The 16,219-nt window shown below is 60.3% G+C and overlaps 1 protein-coding gene across 4 annotated transcripts; it reads right to left on the reverse strand.

Annotated features, from left to right (window-relative positions):
- Positions 1-826: 826 nt before the first annotated feature.
- Positions 827-16,219, reverse strand: NDRG4 (NDRG family member 4). 4 transcript variants are annotated; one of them, XM_072346049.1, is made up of 17 exons: positions 16,071-16,219; positions 12,988-13,079; positions 12,837-12,881; positions 6,869-6,974; positions 6,362-6,482; positions 6,141-6,203; positions 5,907-5,967; positions 5,532-5,618; positions 5,343-5,399; positions 4,975-5,078; positions 4,753-4,809; positions 4,621-4,672; positions 4,410-4,457; positions 4,165-4,200; positions 3,962-4,013; positions 3,554-3,592; positions 827-2,975 (listed from the first exon to the last, which is right to left on the reverse strand). In XM_072346049.1, the coding sequence occupies exons 1-17, from the start codon at positions 16,105-16,107 to the stop codon at positions 2,821-2,823; spliced, it is 1,212 nt and encodes a 403-aa protein (XP_072202150.1). In that variant the 5' UTR covers positions 16,108-16,219; the 3' UTR covers positions 827-2,820. The 4 variants fall into 4 exon arrangements, with proteins under 4 accessions (XP_072202150.1, XP_072202151.1, XP_072202152.1 ...); XM_072346050.1 differs by lacking the exon at positions 3,554-3,592 and having other exon boundaries at positions 16,071-16,218; XM_072346051.1 differs by lacking the exons at positions 12,837-12,881; positions 12,988-13,079; positions 16,071-16,219 and adding an exon at positions 9,683-10,114.

Consider the following 16,219-nt stretch of genomic DNA (forward strand, 5'->3'; position numbering starts at 1 on the left):
TCGTGCAGCTGTGCCACTGCCTCACTGCTTTCTGGGAGCACAAATTGTTCCTGTTACCAACCTGGACACAGGACATGGCTGCCAGCAGGTCACACCTCTACCATTACTCACTTGGTAACTAGGAAGTGATGAGGAAGTGATTTAGAAGAAAGAACAGGGAAGGATTAACTGGGAGTCAACCAGGACACATGGGAGAAACAAAGGGAAAATGAATGGGAGGAAGAAAGAAGACAAAGTGAGACTCTTTGCAGCTGTGCCAAGGCAAGGGACAAGAGGAGAGGACACACTGAAATACAGGAACTTCATTCACGTGGTCACACACTGGAACGGGTTGCCCAAAGAGCGTGGAAAAGCCCCATCTCTTTGGATATCCAAATACAGGATGCGGTTCCTGAGCCACCTCCGAGTTGACCCCAGTTTTGGGAGGGGAGTGTGACCAGGTGATGACATCGTAAGGTGGTTTACAGCTATGCTGTAAATACATAAACAAAGGCTGTATGCAGAACCATTGGCTTTACATCTTTCCTTGCACGGCGATGGTTTCTGAGGGTTTGGGGGCTGCTTTTCAGGAAACCCCAGCGCAGCAGCGGGACCTCAGCAAGGCCAGGTGGAACTGTGGGACTCCTGAAGCTGTGGGAGCGTTCCCAGGGTACCCATGGCCTCGTGCTGGAGGAAGGGGCAGGAAGGAGGGCAGAAGCAGAGCCAGAAGCAGGGGCAGAAGCGGGGGCAGAAGCAGACGCCTCCACCTCAGCCAGCTGTGAAGGACTCCCAGGCTGCCCGCTCAGATCTCGGTTCCAGATTGAACTCAGCACATGAGAAAAGCGCAGCAGATTCTTATCATCTTTATTAATAGTCGTTTGTGTTTGTTTGTTTTTCCAATACAGTAAATCCTCTCTACAGCGACAGGTTAGTTACATCTGGTTTACATATTGCCGTCTTGTGTGAGAACCGCAGCCTCAACACCACTGTGACAAAACCAGGTTGAGCTCAGACAGGGGAAGGGGGAAAACGCGTTCAGTTCTGGTGTGACCAGGAAAAGAGGAGAACCAATGAGATCAAAAGAACAAACCACAGAGGGAACAGAACGAACCAACACAACCCAGGTGGGAAACCGAAGGCAAGCACGGCCAGACCACCTCAAATGGAACCACACGGCACCACTTGTACGAGAAAACAAGGGGAGCAAACCCAAAGGTCAGGGACCGGACAACCCCGTATCTATAATATGTATAGGTATTTATATATATATCATCTGGAAGGACACGCTGAGAAAATGGGTGATCGCAGTGGTATCTACAGAAAAAAAAAGGTCTGCTTAGCATTTAGAGTCACACTGAGAAGGAAGCACACGGCAGAATGGAAGGGGGAAAACGGGGACACTGGTGCTGTCTGTGTTATGGGGTACGGACTGAGGTGCTGGCCTTGGGGCCAGGAGCCCTGGAGCACCCACTGGGAGCCCTGCAGGGTGAGGGCCTGTGGGGAAAGTGCTTGAAGGGGGCTGCGTGGGACCTGATCCAGCCCAGATGGCCGCAGCAGGTGGATCCTCAATGGGGCTGTGCAGTGCCCTGTCCCAGGGCCACCAGGAGGCCCCGAGCACCCATCAGCAGAGCCGGGCTCTCCTTTGGCCCAGGCACAGAGGAGCTGGGCTGGGTGGCTGATGGCAGGGTTACACAATGATGGGCTGTCTGTGCCACTTGGAGCCGGATGGGGCATTACAGCCTGCTTAGTGCCAAGCCCTTGATGGCCGGCTCGCTGCAGAGCTGGGACATGGGGAAACCATCTCCCATGGACAAAGCCAGGTGTGGAATGTTCCCCGTGTGCCATGGGGTCACTCTGTAGAACTGGCACTCTGAGGTGCAGGGGGCTTCCCGGAGTGGGGTGGTCTCATCTTATTGCTAATGGCTCTGCTGCAGTGACAGCCACGGGCTGAGGGGGCGGATCCTCACGGTGTCCCCAGAACCAGCAGCCTCTGAGCTCTGGTGGCCTCAGACCAGGGCCAGCACATGAGGGACCGGGTGAGGCAAGGGGCAGACGGAGCCCCCACACGCATTTTTGGCAGCAGTTGTCCTTTCTGCAAGAAAAACTGGGCCAAGGCAGCACTGTGCGTGGGCTGTGGGCTGGGGGGATGCCCACGACCCCTTTCTGCCATGACGGTTCAGGCTGAGACCTCCACCCCTGCCCTGGGCAGCCCCCGAGGTGCGTGGCAGGGAGGGGCACAGGCAGGAAGTAATTGCTCGTGATGCCCAGCGTATACCTGGGCTGCAGGTCCTGCCTGTGCCAGGGATCCCACGCAGTGCCCAGGGAGTGGCAACTGGGGAGAAGAATGGCAGCTGCAGCCCCAGGGTGGGCACCGCCATCTCCCCAAAATGACCACACGCAGCACCCCAGCCCTGGCTTCTTTCTGACTCAGACACCCTTCAGACACCAACCTACCTCTCCGCATCCTGCCGTCCTGCCCATGTCCTGCTGTCTCACCCACGTCCCACTGTTCTGCTCCATCCCACCCCTGCTCACCCATCCCGGCCACGTTCCCACGCCGTCCTCCCTCCCACGCCAGGGCCAAGGCAGTGCTGGGGATGGCGAGGACTGAGGCAGAGCCACGTGTGATCACTGGGCTGAGCTGGGACTCTGAGCCTGGAGGTGACATGGAGGAGCTCCTCCGGTGCCCAGCGAGGGAGGGTGGCCAACAGCAAAGAAGATGAATCAACCCCAGGGGAGCGAGAGCACTGGCAGAGGTCGTCCGCGGGGCGGGTGGGTGCTGGCGGGATGCTGACGGATGGGAAATGGCTCTGGAGGAAACGGTGGTGGCAGCCGCGGGCCTCAGCACGATACCTCCATGGTGTGGTTGATCTGCCCCATGGCCTCGCTGCTCTCCGAGTGGGTACAGGCACGTGGTCGGGCACCTTCCACTGAACTGGCGCTGGTGAGCGAGGCTGTACGGGAGCGTGCCAGGCGGGTCATGCTGGCGGACGGCACTGCAAGGGCACAGAGAGGGGGTCTGGGTGCTCGGCCAGCAGGGGCTGGGCTGACACTGCCTAACGCAAGCAAAGCTGCTGGCCTGGAGCTGGTCCCACTCCCCAAGGCAGATGGCCCCAGGCACAAGCTTGCAGCATGCAGTGCCACAACATGAGCAGCTCCGTGCTGGCAGAGGATGCGGTGTCCCAGCCAATCCCCTGGGCAGTGAGGCAGTGGGAAGCCCCAGCCACCGTGCTCCAGGGGGGTGTGAGTGGGGACGGGAGCTTTCCCGGCTCCCCGGGGTGAAGGTGGGCCTTCCTCCGGCCAGGATGCACCGAGGGCACAGCTCCTGTTGTGTGGAAGAGCACGCGGTGGGCATGCTGCCTGCACGGGGAGACTCGTCTGAATGCCATTGCTCAGCCCTCAGCCCTGGCTCAGGGTGGGGGCAGCCCAACGCTTTGGGCAAAGCAGAGCAGGGCAGAAGGCACCGTCTGGGAAGGGCCAGCCCCATGCCCAGGCTGCTCCCAAAGGCGCCCCAGCAGTCTCAGCGCCAGGAGGGCACCATGCAGCGGCAGGGCCGGGCAGCGCCGAGCGGTACCTGCACCTCCACTCAGCCTCCGATCCTTCAGGTGGGCGACTGGCGGGAGCAGGAGGAGGGCAGGAGGGCAGAGAGAGAACATCAGCTACATCGGGGGCTGCACAGGGCCAGAGGTCTCCTCCTAACCCATGTGCGTGCACAGATCTGTGTGGGTGCACACGGACCTGCACACACACACACACACACACACACCGTCCTCTTACACACAGAGCCTGTACACCCCACACCCCAAACACATGGATGGGTGCATTGTACACATACAGCACTACAGGCACATTTGCAGCCCTCCTTCGGGTTGGGCACACGCATGTGCCAGGCTGCTCTGTGGCGCACACACACACACACACACACACACACACACACACACACACACACCCAGGCAGCCCCATGCCCAGCCCTGGCACTCACTGTAGCCCATGCCTTGCAGGAAGTACTTGAAGGCTTCGGTCAGCTTGCCGGGCTGCAGGGAGAGAGCAGAAGGAGCTGAGGCACAGCCCCACTCCAGCACCAGGACCCCCGTGGGACTCCTGTGCCCACATCGGCCCATCCCTTTATGGACAGGGGCCGCACCAGGCCGTGTCTCGGGGGCTCAGCTGATAGAGGACACTCACCTGTGTCACCTGGGGCAGCCCACCAGAATCCGCCATCTGCACAGAGAAGGTCCTGGTTACTTTGGGGGACGCCTTTACCCCCACCCCAAACCCTGGTGCCCACTGGCAGGATTCTACTGCCAGGCCACCCTGCTCACTCCAGTCCCATATGAACCTGGGGCAGGGAGACAGGGAGGGACAGTCTATTGCTGCAGGGCACTGCACAAGCAGTGAGGGACACACTGCTACCCCCATCACCCACTTACCTTCAGAAAAGTGGTGTTTGTGGGATCCAGCTTGGAATTACACTCCACCTGTGGGTGAGAGGGACAAGAACTAGCACCCTGGGGAGCCCCACGTCTGGCAGAAGCTGCCCACAGGTACCACCTTTGGTCCCAGCACCGCGCTGGCACATCCCACCCCAGGCAACCACGTGTGCCCATGTGCCTGCAAGCATGGATGCCTACAATCACTCACCACACCCTCTTCAGCAGGAGCGTTGTCTCCCACCACCAACATCACAGGGCAACTGGAAATGAGAGGAGGAAAGGGCACAGTCAGGGCTCGGGCTGGGCTCCTTGCCCTGGGTGGTGCCTGTGCAGCTCTTACCGCAGTGTCTTGGCGTTGGGCACAGTGCCGGGCCGGTTGATGTCAAGATCCCTGCGGCTGCAGGAGGAGAGAGAGACAGTGTGAGCACGGAGGCAGGCACAGAGCTGGGGTATGCCCTGCACCAGAGGGTGACAGCGGCACTCATTGGGGCGGAGGTTCCCATGGCACCTCGGGGACACCCAGCACCAGGTGAAGATGGCAGTGTTGCTGGGTGCTGTTTACCTGTTGTACATGTTGAGGAAGAGCTGGAGGTTGAACTGGTTCACCACGCTGCCAATCTGCTGCCTGTAGCTCTGCACCAGCTCCGTGTTGTTCATCAGCTCCTCCTGCAGAGGCAGGAGACAGAAATCAGGGCCAGGGCCACCAGGTGCCCATGCCTTGCCCGCTGAGCGCAGAGCAGAAGGATGAAGGCATGAGTCTCACCCAGCACCAGGTAGGGCTGAGCCCCACATCAGGTAGGAGGGATGCAGGCAGGGCTTTGCCAAGCCCATCCCCAGCACCACAGCACCCAGCACTTGGGGGTAGGGCACAGCCAGGCTGGGATGCTGTGAGGACAGGTGCAGGCAGAATGCAGGGCAGGCAGCCCTTACCTGGCTGAACAAGTGGGACAGGACATTGTCTGGCAGTGTGCTGGTGAGGCCTGAGAGCTGTGGAGGGAGCACAGGGAGTTACCATCCTGCTGCGGCTGGCTCCTGCCCTGGCACTGCAGGGTGGCATGGGGTGGGGGCCCAAGCACCAGGATGCCACCAGAGCATGGAGGGGTTCAGGGTCCTGCCCACCTTGGCAGCTGCCCAGTCAATCCAGCCTTTGCCGTTGGGGTCGATGTTCATAAGGACCAGCCCTTCAACCAGGTCGGGGAAGATGAGCTGCACCAAGTAAGAGGAGGGATGTTCAGCACTAAGAGGCAAAGTGCTCACCAGCAACACTGCCCACTGTGCAGGCACTGCGGCCAGGCCAGGGGCATCCCAAGGAGTCCTGGAGCCCTGGGGGCCAACATGGCCCTGTGTTGGCACAGCACTGCCATCCCAACCTCCCCTGCCCTCCAAAAGTCTTCATAGCTGTGCCTGGGGTGCCAGCTCAGGCTCCTGCCTACATGCTGAGCTGGCAGGAGGCACAGGCAACTCAGGGCTACTCCATGCAAAGCCCAGGCTCACCGCAAACTTGGCCAGCACGTAGGCTCCTGCCCCAACACCGATCCCAATCACATACTTGAACCTGGAAAGCAGAGACAGACATGTGAGGAAATGGTGGGAAACGCCAGGGCATCCCTTCAATGAGGACGGGGCACAAAATGACAGGCAGGGTACGGGCTAACCAGAACAACTGCCCCAGCCCCAAGCCCTCCTGCTCCTCCGCTCCCTGCACCAGCTGAGGAGAGGTTGACTCACCCAAAGTGCTGCACCACGCTGGGTAACATGGCAGCCAGCTGGTCCATGGATGGGTACTGGTACCTGCAGCAGGGGGAGCACAGGGAGGTGGTTGTGGGGCCTGTACGGAGCTCACAGCCCTGCTCACCCACCAAGCACCGTATTGCCCACTGGGGTAAGCAGGTTGTTGCCCTGGCAAGAACAACCAGTGGGCACGGCACGTCCCCAGCACAGGCACCTACCCCTGTGGGAACTGCGAGGCTCCTGCCTGCTGGCCTGGTGCATCCACGTGACACACTACGAAGTGTTTTGTGATCTCCTGCATGTCTTCATAGTTGAAGAAGGTGTTGAAACAAAGCTTGTCTGTCAAAGGGAGGCAACGATCGGACACCAAACACCCAGCATGGGGCCTGGTGGGCGTGGGGAGCATGGAGACACGTCATCCACTGTCCTACTGCCTTGGCCAGGAGCTGATATGCCACCAAAACCCCCCACCCCTTCCCTCTGGGTTTCTGGTCCCCACAGCAGAGACCATGGCTGCTGTTAGCAAGGGCTGCATGTCCCTAGCAGGAATTAAATGAATGGGGATGGACACCCAGGACTGCAGGACAAGGCCGCGGGGCCTCCAAACAGCCACACTGCTCCCATCCAGCATGGCTGAGATCATTGCCATCCACCCCATGCTGGCTTCAGAAAGGGGCAGGCTGTCTAAAATGGGCAACGTAGCTCCTTCATCCCAGGCAACTCACGGTTGAGGCCCACATCGTGGTACGTCAGGATGGCAGGGCGGTTCCCCTTGGGTGAGCCCCGGATGACCACGTGCAGCAGCCCGTAGGGCGTCTCAATGTCGTGTTCCTGCGGGAAGAGAAAAGATGGGTGACATCTGTCCTGCCCCACACAGCCCTCCTGCCACAGCCGCCCTCCCAAGAGTCGTGTGTCTGTGTGTGTGTGTGTGTGTGTGTGTGTGTGTGTGTGTGTGTGTCTGTGGCCACAGGCTTCAGCGTGGCCAGCATCCCAGAAATGCCTTCCCCATGGAAACCATCTGTGGGTAAGCAGGCACCTGCCAGCCAGCACCATGGAGATGTGTCCTGGAGTTCAGGGCATGCGGCCCCACAGCCCCGGGGAGGGATGAGACCCATCTCCAGGCTGGAGCTGGCCCTGAGTGTAGGCCAGCAGCAGAGGGCAGGGCACTGCAGATAAACACTCCCAGGCTCCAGCAGCTCCCCACAGGGCGGAGTTTTCCCAAGCTGGATGCAGCTACTGCATATTTAATAGCAGCCTGTGGATGGCTCCTCTGCAGTCTCTCCGTGACTCCTCATGGGATCCACATGCCAACTCCACATTTGCTTTCACCATCGACACGAGCAGATTTCAGCCATGTGGAAGGCTCGGGCTTGGCAGCAGCAATGAGCAAAGTCCATCCTAATGCAGCCCAGCTCTTTCCCAGAGGCACAGCAGGCTGACCAGGAGCCACTACAGGGAAAGTGCAGCCATGCCCCAGAAAGAGAGTATGGTAAATACAGAGCATCTGGGATGGTACAGGAGAGCTGAGATGGGACAGAAAACAGGAAGGGATGGAGAGTTTGGGATGGGGTGGGAAGATTTAGGATTGCTGTACAGGATGGGATGGGATCTAGGATGGAATAGGTGTATGATGGTATGGGACCATGGGATGGGGTGAAGGCTTAGAGGTTTCAGATGGAATGAGATGTGATGGGGTAGAGTGGTTTGAAATGAGACAAGAGAATCCGGGATGATCAAAGAGGGTTTGGGATGGCAATGATCATGGGATGGGGCAGGTGGGAAACAGGACAGGACAGCAGGTCCCAGAGGGCAGGAGAGCACAGCAGATTTGGCAACAAGATGAGAGAACAGTGTGACCCACTTGGCCTGGATTCACTACTCCCGGGGCAAACAGGCAGCGGTCAGATCCCAAACATCGCCATGGGAAATGCCACATCCTGAGCTCAAAACGAGAGCTAAAATAACCACAAAACGCCATGGTGGAAAATAGGCATGTTCCACACAGGGACCAGGAATGACTTGTGCATCACTTTCTCTGGCTTGGGAGGATGGTGATTGCCAGGGAGAGAGGGGGAATGAGAGGCAGCTCCTTCCTGACCACCCTCTGACCCTCACTTCAGCCTTGCTAAGGAGGAGGGAGCAGAAGGGACCTCATTGCCAGGGCACCATGTCAGGGCACAGATGCCCCCCAGCTCCCACTCTGACATCAGAGCTTCTCCCAGCTAGAGGGTTCCAGCCCTCTGTGCCAGGCCCACAAGGTCACACCGCTGTAGCTTCATCCTCAAGCCCAAGCCCTGACAGCTGCAGACAAGCCCCACGGATGGGACGATGCAGGGAGAACGGCCCCTCCACAGCCACGTGGGCTCCCGCAGGCCACGCGCCACCAAGGACTGTGAAGGACGCAGGCCTCGGGCAGGAGGAGCAGCCTGAGGACAGATGCTCCTTGCCATGATGCCTCTCCACGCCGCGAGCTGCTGCCCCCAGGGGCTCACAGCACCATAGGACGGCTCAAGGGCTGCTCAGAGCTGATGCTGAGCTCCCCAAGGACACCCTGACCCAGCTCTCAGCCGCAGCCATCACTCCGCTCCTGCGGCTCGTGGCGCCCATCCCTTCCCTCTCACCTCTCACTGCAGGTGCTGAGCAGGGACACCATGACAGAGGCAGCAGAACGTCTTGGCCCAAGGTCACCGAGCAGGAGGTGTCCACACGGCCCAGCCCCGGGCACGGGGCTCTGTCCCTCCCTCCAGCACAGCTCCCCTCACAGCCCTGACAGCTCCACATCACCAGCCTGAGCTGGCATCTCCTTCCCCAGTGCTGTGACCCCCGCCCAGCAGGCCAGGCACATCCCTGCCTGCTGCGGCAGTGCTGGGTGCCACAGCCCTGCCCTCTGCCGCAGATGCATCCGTGCTCGCTCAGGGGAGAGGCTCGTGATGGAGAGAATGAAGCCAGATGAAGCCAGCAAGAAGGGGGTCACTGACAAGCCGTGGCTGCAGCGAGGTGCTGTGGGGGCTGCGGCACCCAAACATGCCCGGCAGAGCCCAGCTCCCTGCAGGGTTCAGCATCCGCAGGGTTCCCACTTGCCCGTCGCAGCACTCCCACCTGCCCGCCCTCCACAGCAGCCTGTTGCCATCACTGCAGAGACTGCAAAACAGCCGAGGGGTCGCTCCCCAGTGCTCACTGCCTGGTCCTCCATCCCCTCCGCTCCCCTCAGGCCCTGGGTGGGGAGCAGCAGAGCCCCCCCTGCCCGCAGTCATCCCAGCACAGCCGCAGCCACGGCTCAGCTTGTCCCGGAGCCCCGCCAGCCCCGCCAGGCCCAAGGAGGACGCGCTCAAGGACAATGCGGCCCCGCGCCGCACAGGGATGCGGTGGTGCTGAGGCTGCGGGAAGGAAGGGCTCCCCGGTGGGAGCTGCGCCCACCCCATCACCTGCCCGGCGCACAGCGAGCCCCGCTCGGTGCAGCGCTCCGTCCTGAGCCAGTGGGGCAGGAAGCGGGGCGAAACCCACCGGGAAACGATGCGGCACGACGGTGCGGTACGTACCCCATCCCAGCACTCGGGCATGGCGAGGACCGTGCGGGTGAGGGTGCGCTGTCAGGGAGGGCCGGGCGCGGGGTCCCGGCGCAGGGCACGGCGCTGCAGCAGATCGGGGTGAAGCAGAGCTCTGCGCTGGCTCAGCCCCTCGCCTCGGTTTATAACGGAGCCCCAGCCCTGCGCTAAGCCCTCCCTCTCCCTTCCCCCTCAGCCGACGTGCAGCCCCAGCAGGTTTGGCCTCCATTGCAGGCGAGTGCTGCGATGCAGCCGGCATTCAGCCATTGGCTGCCACGCGAATTATTCATGCTCCAATTGGCCCCAAATACCCTTGTTTATGAAGAAAAACGCCTGGCGCCGTGCAGTACCAGCTCCATCTTCCCTCCTTCAGCAGGACAAACGGGCACAGGCACCCAGACGGGGCTACGCTGACACCCTCTGTGATACACAGCATCCTGAAGGCAGAGCTCAGCACCCCTCACCTGCACCCGGCTGTGTGCACACGTGGCTCAGTGTGAACACGCAGAGTCATCATGCCTTTGCCCGCAGCCATCCAGGCCGGAGCCTGCAGCCGTGCACAAGCACAGTGAAGCGCTCGTGCACCCACAAACACACACAGCAGGTGATCTGTGTACGCATCTGAGCATGCACACATGTGCACATGTGTGTGGACACACATGAATGTTGCCCTAGTGTGCCACCCCCTCAGCCAGGAGCATAAGGAAGTCTGTGCCCAGGGTGGGAAGGTGCAGGTATGAAACAAGAGATACAGTGTGGGTATGTGGCCTCAGAGAGGTTACATGACATGCTGGCATGGACACAAATCCCCCCCAGCCCTGCCTGGTGCAGGATGCAAGCACAGCCCTAATTCAGCCCACACCTGGACATCACCAGTGGCAGCTGAATCAGCCAGGAGGAACAGCCCAGCATCCCCAGTGGGTCGGACCGCATCCCTGGGCCAAGCAGCAACATCATGCTTGTCTCTCCACCTGCCCACTGGTCCCATCCAGTCATGGTTTCTCACCATCACGGCCCTGTGTCATTCCCTGCACCTTCAGCCCAACTCTACTGGTTGACAGTCACAGATGGAAGCAGTCCTGCAGCCCACAGTGCCTGCCCGGACAGGCTGGACAGCCACATTCCATTGCTGGACCAAGGCAGCCACCAGTGAGGACCCTCCTGCCTAGGAGGCCCAGCACAGCCTCATTGCCCCACCTCAGAGAGACATTTGGTGCCCACTAGCATCCCTTGCCACGTCCTCCTCCATGCCCCTGCACACATCACAGCAGTGGGACAGTGTCTCTGAGCAAGTTCCCAGGCTGGGCCCTGAGCACCTCCTGCCATCACCAGCGTGCATGAGGCTTCCCCATGTATCCTCAGCTTCTCTTTATCACCTCTGCTATGGTGAATGACCACATGGGACGTGGAAGCCCAGGTCCCAACAGACTTTTGGCACAGGAACAAAGCTGTCCACACATCTACGTGCCATTCTGCCGGCATGTAAGTCCATGGGCCCAATGGGAATCATCCCAAGGTACTGAAAGAATTGGATGATATTATGGTGAAACTCTTCCCTCCATATTCTCCAATGGTCTTAGGAATATGGAGAGGTCCCAGGCAACTGGAAGCTGGAAAATGTTGTCTTTGTTTTTCAGGAATGGTAAGAAAAATCATCATTTCCAGGCCTGGCAGCATCAGTTTCTGTCACAATTAGGGAGAAGGTAATTCCCCCTAAAACACTTGAGAGGCACAGCAGTCATTGGTCACGTCGGTCAGAGGTTCTCAAGTGTAAAGTCCTGCTTACCTAATTGAATGTCCTTTTATGACAAGGTTACCTACCGAGCTGACAGAGGAAAGACAGGATGTGTGCTGTGTTTTTGCAAAGCTTTTGACGCTGTCTCTCACAGTGCCCTTCTGGACACGGCGTTGAGCTGTGTGCCAGACTAGTACACACCACGAGGGGTGAACGACCGGCTGCTAGGTCAGCTCCAAGAGCTGTGCTAAGAGGGGATCCCTCACATTGGTGCAGCTGCAGCCACGAGCAGCAAGCACAGCAGGCTTGAACCCAGCCAGCACTGAAAGAAGCACGTTGGGGCTGTGGTGAGAACCATAAGGAGAGCACCGGCCCAAGGACACCTGTTCACATGGATTGCAGGGACTGTGGACACCCACATGGGGCTCCAGCAGCACAGCATCAGCAACACCACCTTCTTCTCCCTCCTCACCCTTGCCTCGGTGATAACAGACTGTTCCCATCGGCTCTGCAAACCACACCTCCCTGCATCCTGACAGAACTCTGCTGTGCCACTCCACACACATGGGCGATGGAGGCTGAAGGGGCCAGTCCCAAAAGCCTGGGCACTGTGTCTGCCCAAAGAGGGACTGAGGCTCTCCTGCCCTTCCAGCAGGGTGACTCAAATCAGCTTAAATTGCTCCTCAGAGGAGCTGGGAGTTCAGCATAGGAGCTGAGAAGGTGCAGCCAGCACTGGCAAGCCTCAGATCACCAATGTATGCTGTGAAGTACCCTTACAGGGACCTGGGAGAGGACACACTGTGCTCCAGCCTTCCTGCTGCTGGTAGAGGGACAGGCAACAAGCCAGGGAGCAGCAGCCCACATCCCAATCCCTGTGTACTGACACCTCAGTTGCCATCAGGGGAGCATGGCACATGCTGAGCCCAAGACAGAAGTAGGGACTGAAAACACCAGCTGGGACCAGGTGCAAGCAGAGCCTGTGGGGATTCATGGCCACAGCCTCCTGCTGCCGGGCAGCCCCAAGTCCAGGCTGCTTCAGGAGAGCTGGGCCGGACAGGGGCAGTGCTCTGCCTCCCAAAAAGAGAAAGACACTTTCACCCACTCTTATGTAACTGGGGAGCTGGCATCACCCAGGGAACCATTGCCATGGCAATGGCAGAAGGGCTGGAAAAGCAGCTTGGTTTTTAGAAGAAAACACCAGTCCTAAAAAGGTTTTGTCCCCGGCTGGTTGCCAAGTGCCCACCAGCCACATCCGACCGCCAGCATCAAGTGCTGCAGTAGGCAACAAGCCAGCATCTCCAGGGGCTCTGCCACAGCCATGGCCCCTTCCCACAGCACAGGCACCAAGCAGCCAGCGCCTGCCCCAAGCTCTGGGGCAAGAGACAACTCCTCCACCCCCACAGCCAGTCCTACCTTCCAGTCTGTGTCTGCAGCAGAGAGGAACACGTCCGAGTTCTCCTGTGGGAGAAGAAGAGCCATTAGATACTGAGGGCTGGAGCGCACTGGTGTCCATGTCCTGGCAGCCAACACGCAGGGCTGGAGCCAGCGCCGTCCCCCAACTCACCAGCTCAGCATCCTGGCCACGCAGCAGCGGCTTCTCCTCAGTGAAGCGCAGCTCATGCAGCCCCGCCATGGTCATCTCCTGCAGCAGCAGCCCTGTCCGAGGGGAGGGAGACATCAGCACCCTGCGGGCTCCTGCTTCTGGTGTCCCTCAGCTGTCCCTGAGCCCTTCTGCCCTGAAAGCCAAATCAGCTCCCATCCACTTGGCCAGCAGGACCCGGTGTGCTGGCTTGGGCTGGGGCTGCAGTAAACCCAGCTTTGAAGCCAGGAATGGAAGTGAGGGCTGGCAGCACCTGGAAAAGCTCAGCTCCTACCCAGCTCCAGCTCTCCAGTTAAGGACTCGGGCAGACTGGGAGAGCAGTGTGTCTGTCAGGGCTGGTCACCCTGCAAGTACACAGCCTGGGGCAACAACGGTCCGATTTCCATGGCAGCTCCCAGCATTGGCCAGAGAGATGGGTCAATGTTTGAGCTGCGTGCAGGCTGTGGGCAGAAAGCGTGGGAGCGAGGGAGACCTCCCTGCAGAGCCAGACCGAGGTGTAACAGACCAAGGCTCTATCAGGGAGCAGAGAGCACCTCAAGGTGGTATGGCAATGATGGGAGGAAGCCAAACCCAGAGCCTTTACCCACACAGCCCACCCCTCACCTACAGAGCAAGGGCTTGCGGGGATGGTGCTTGCTGCAGGTGTGGGGCTGTGTGCTGCTGAGCAGGGCACAAAGGCTTTGTACACCCCAATGCCAGCATTGCCAGCATAGCCCCAGATATCAGCCCAGCTCAGAAAGCAAAGCGGAGCGAGGGGCTGCACAGTAGCTGGCCACACTCAGACAGTGACAGAGACAGGGGAATGGGGTCAGAGACAGTGCAGGCTGCCCTGTGTATGCTCAGGGTGGGTGCCCAGCAGATCCCATTGCCACCCACTCCCCAGCACCAAGCCTCCTGCCATATTCCTGCTGCTTCCCACACAATCCCTCCATGGAGCCCAGCGAGGACGGGGGCTGTACCAGCACCAAGCAGAAGCAGACCCCACTCCATCTGCAGCCTCAGCCAGGCCTGCTGCATGCTTTGCTCAGCACCTCACCTGAGGCAGCCCAAGCTGGAGGTGCAGAACTGCAGAACTACAGGACAATCGCAGGATGTGCTCACCCCTGCCCCAGCCACCCAGAGCACAGAAGTGATCTAAGCCTCCCCCCAGAGCGGTGTTCTGCTAATCCAACCGAGTTTTCAGATGAAAAACCAAGCGGGCTCTGCCACCTGGCTGCTCTCTGCAGAAACCACACTTTGCTCAGCTCTTTGGGAGCAGTCCAACAAACCAGAGAGGTTTCGAAGCAGAAACACCAGCGCAAAGCCTCCCAGAGCTCCTGCAGCCCCAGTCCCACACCGGCTCCAGCCCTGTGCCCCATCTCAAGGGAGGGAAGGTTAAAAAGTGGGGGGGAAATTGGCCTCACCGGGAGCCAGGCCTGGAAGAGAGCAGGAAAGTCGTGCGCTGACCGCACCGACCGCTGCGTGGCTGCAGTCCTGGGGCGGCTGGGGACAGCACTTAGAGCACGGTCGGTGCCTTCGTTAATTAAAGCCTCTGGCTGATAATCAGAGGGAGGGAGGCTGAGCGATGAGGAACGGCCCCGTGATCTTGGTGTGTGGTGGGGGGAACACCGGCCCATGGGAGGCATGGCAGAACCCCATGTCAACCAGCATCCTCAGTGCGGAATGACAGCCAGCAGGAGCAGTTTTAGGCTCAGGAGCAGGAGAGGAGCTAAGGGTCAGCCTTGGGGATCTCCATAACAGGGAGCCCCAGGGGTGCCGAGACCCCGCAGCAGGAATCACAGCCACATCGTGGCTTCCTGGAGTTGCCCCAGCAGTGCCAGTGGGCAGCCCCAGGCTGTGGTCCCATCCAGTGGCAGCATGGGGACCCTCCAAGTCCCAGCTCCAAGCTGCCCAGGATGGATGTGATGGCCGGGGAGATGCCAGCAGGGCTGCAGTGAGCACTTTTCCCTCCAGTTCATCCCGATCCTCCCCAGCAGCGTCCATCCCCAGGTGTTCCCACTCTGCCTTCCCCACGTGGTGCCAACGTGTCCTGAGCAGAGCTGGGGCACATCTCATCCCTAATCCCAAACCCATCCCAAACAGAGCATAGCACCAACCAGCTGCACAGCCAAGCAGCAGCTGAGGGCCAGGAGCACAGTGTTGTGCTTCCCTGAAGGCACTGCTGTGTAGGACACACTCTGTGTGCGCTGCCAGGAGCAATTTAAGCGACCCCTTTCCATTTCCCTCTGTTCAACGGATCAGACACGTGCCCAGGAACCACCCACCCTGGGCTCTCACAGCATGCCAGCACGAACCCTTGCAAACAGCCTTTTCCCTGCACCTTCTAGGGGTGAGCCGAGGAAGGGAGATACAGACGGCCGCTGCGGCTCTGCCCTAAGGGCCCTGGCACCGCGGAGATGCAGATGGAGGCAGCCCCGTCGGCTTTGTCTTCCCTGCGGGAACCTGCAGCCCGGTGTTCACTGATTGAAGGACCAGCAAAGGGTGAGGAAATGCATTACTGCCAACTGTTATACTGCTCATCCCAGCGAGGCCGCAGAAAGAGTTTAACAGTGGTGACCAGAAGGCAGGCGACCCCCAGGGGCCTCCCCGCTGCGCCCCGTGTGCTGCCCAGCATGGCCGTGGCACGCCGGGGTGCTGGCACAGCTCCTCGGGGTGAATGGAGCAGCGTGCGGCAGACGGGGGTGGGGGGAGAAACCAAAGGAACGGGGATGCTGGGGAACCTCACAGAGCACAGCGTGAGCCCCCTCCCACCCCGCCGGCGCAGGACAAACCCCCCAAAGCCGGGTAGAGGCTCAGCGGGGAAGCTGGCAGGAGGGCTGCTGGCCCCGAGGGTGAGCCGCAGGGATGCTCCGGCAGCCCCGCAGAAGGACCCCCGCAGCCCTCCTACTTCCCAGCCCACGCGGGGCCACGAGCGCTCCGAGCCCGAGGGCTGCGGCAGCAGAGAACGGAGCCACCGCGAAGCTCAGCCCCAGCCTTCGGATGGGATGCGAATGGAAGGATGCGGCAGCGCGACCCGCGGCCCCGCCGTGCCCCCAGGGCTCGGGTACCTGTGAGCAGCTCGATCTTGTGCCGGAGAACCTTCATGCCGGGCCGGCGGCCCCGGCGCGGGGAGCGAGCGGAGCCGGAGCGGAGCGGAGCGGAGAGGAACGGAGCGGAGCGGAGAGCGCAGGGCGGCGCAGGGGCGAGGCGGCACGGC

This window comes from Excalfactoria chinensis, chromosome 11 (assembly GCF_039878825.1).
Source record: "Excalfactoria chinensis isolate bCotChi1 chromosome 11, bCotChi1.hap2, whole genome shotgun sequence".
NCBI lineage: Eukaryota > Metazoa > Chordata > Aves > Galliformes > Phasianidae > Excalfactoria > Excalfactoria chinensis.

Coding starts and splice junctions, on each gene's coding strand:
- NDRG4 (XM_072346049.1), bottom strand. CDS start 16,107: ATGAAGGTTCTCCGGCACAAGATCGAGCTGCTCACAG. Junction 6,204..6,361: donor GCCTCGCAGTTCCCACAGGG/GTAGGTGCCTGT, acceptor CCCCTGCTGCAG/GTACCAGTACCCATCCATGG. Junction 4,014..4,164: donor GGCTGCCCCAGGTGACACAG/GTGAGTGTCCTC, acceptor CTCTCCCTGCAG/CCCGGCAAGCTGACCGAAGC.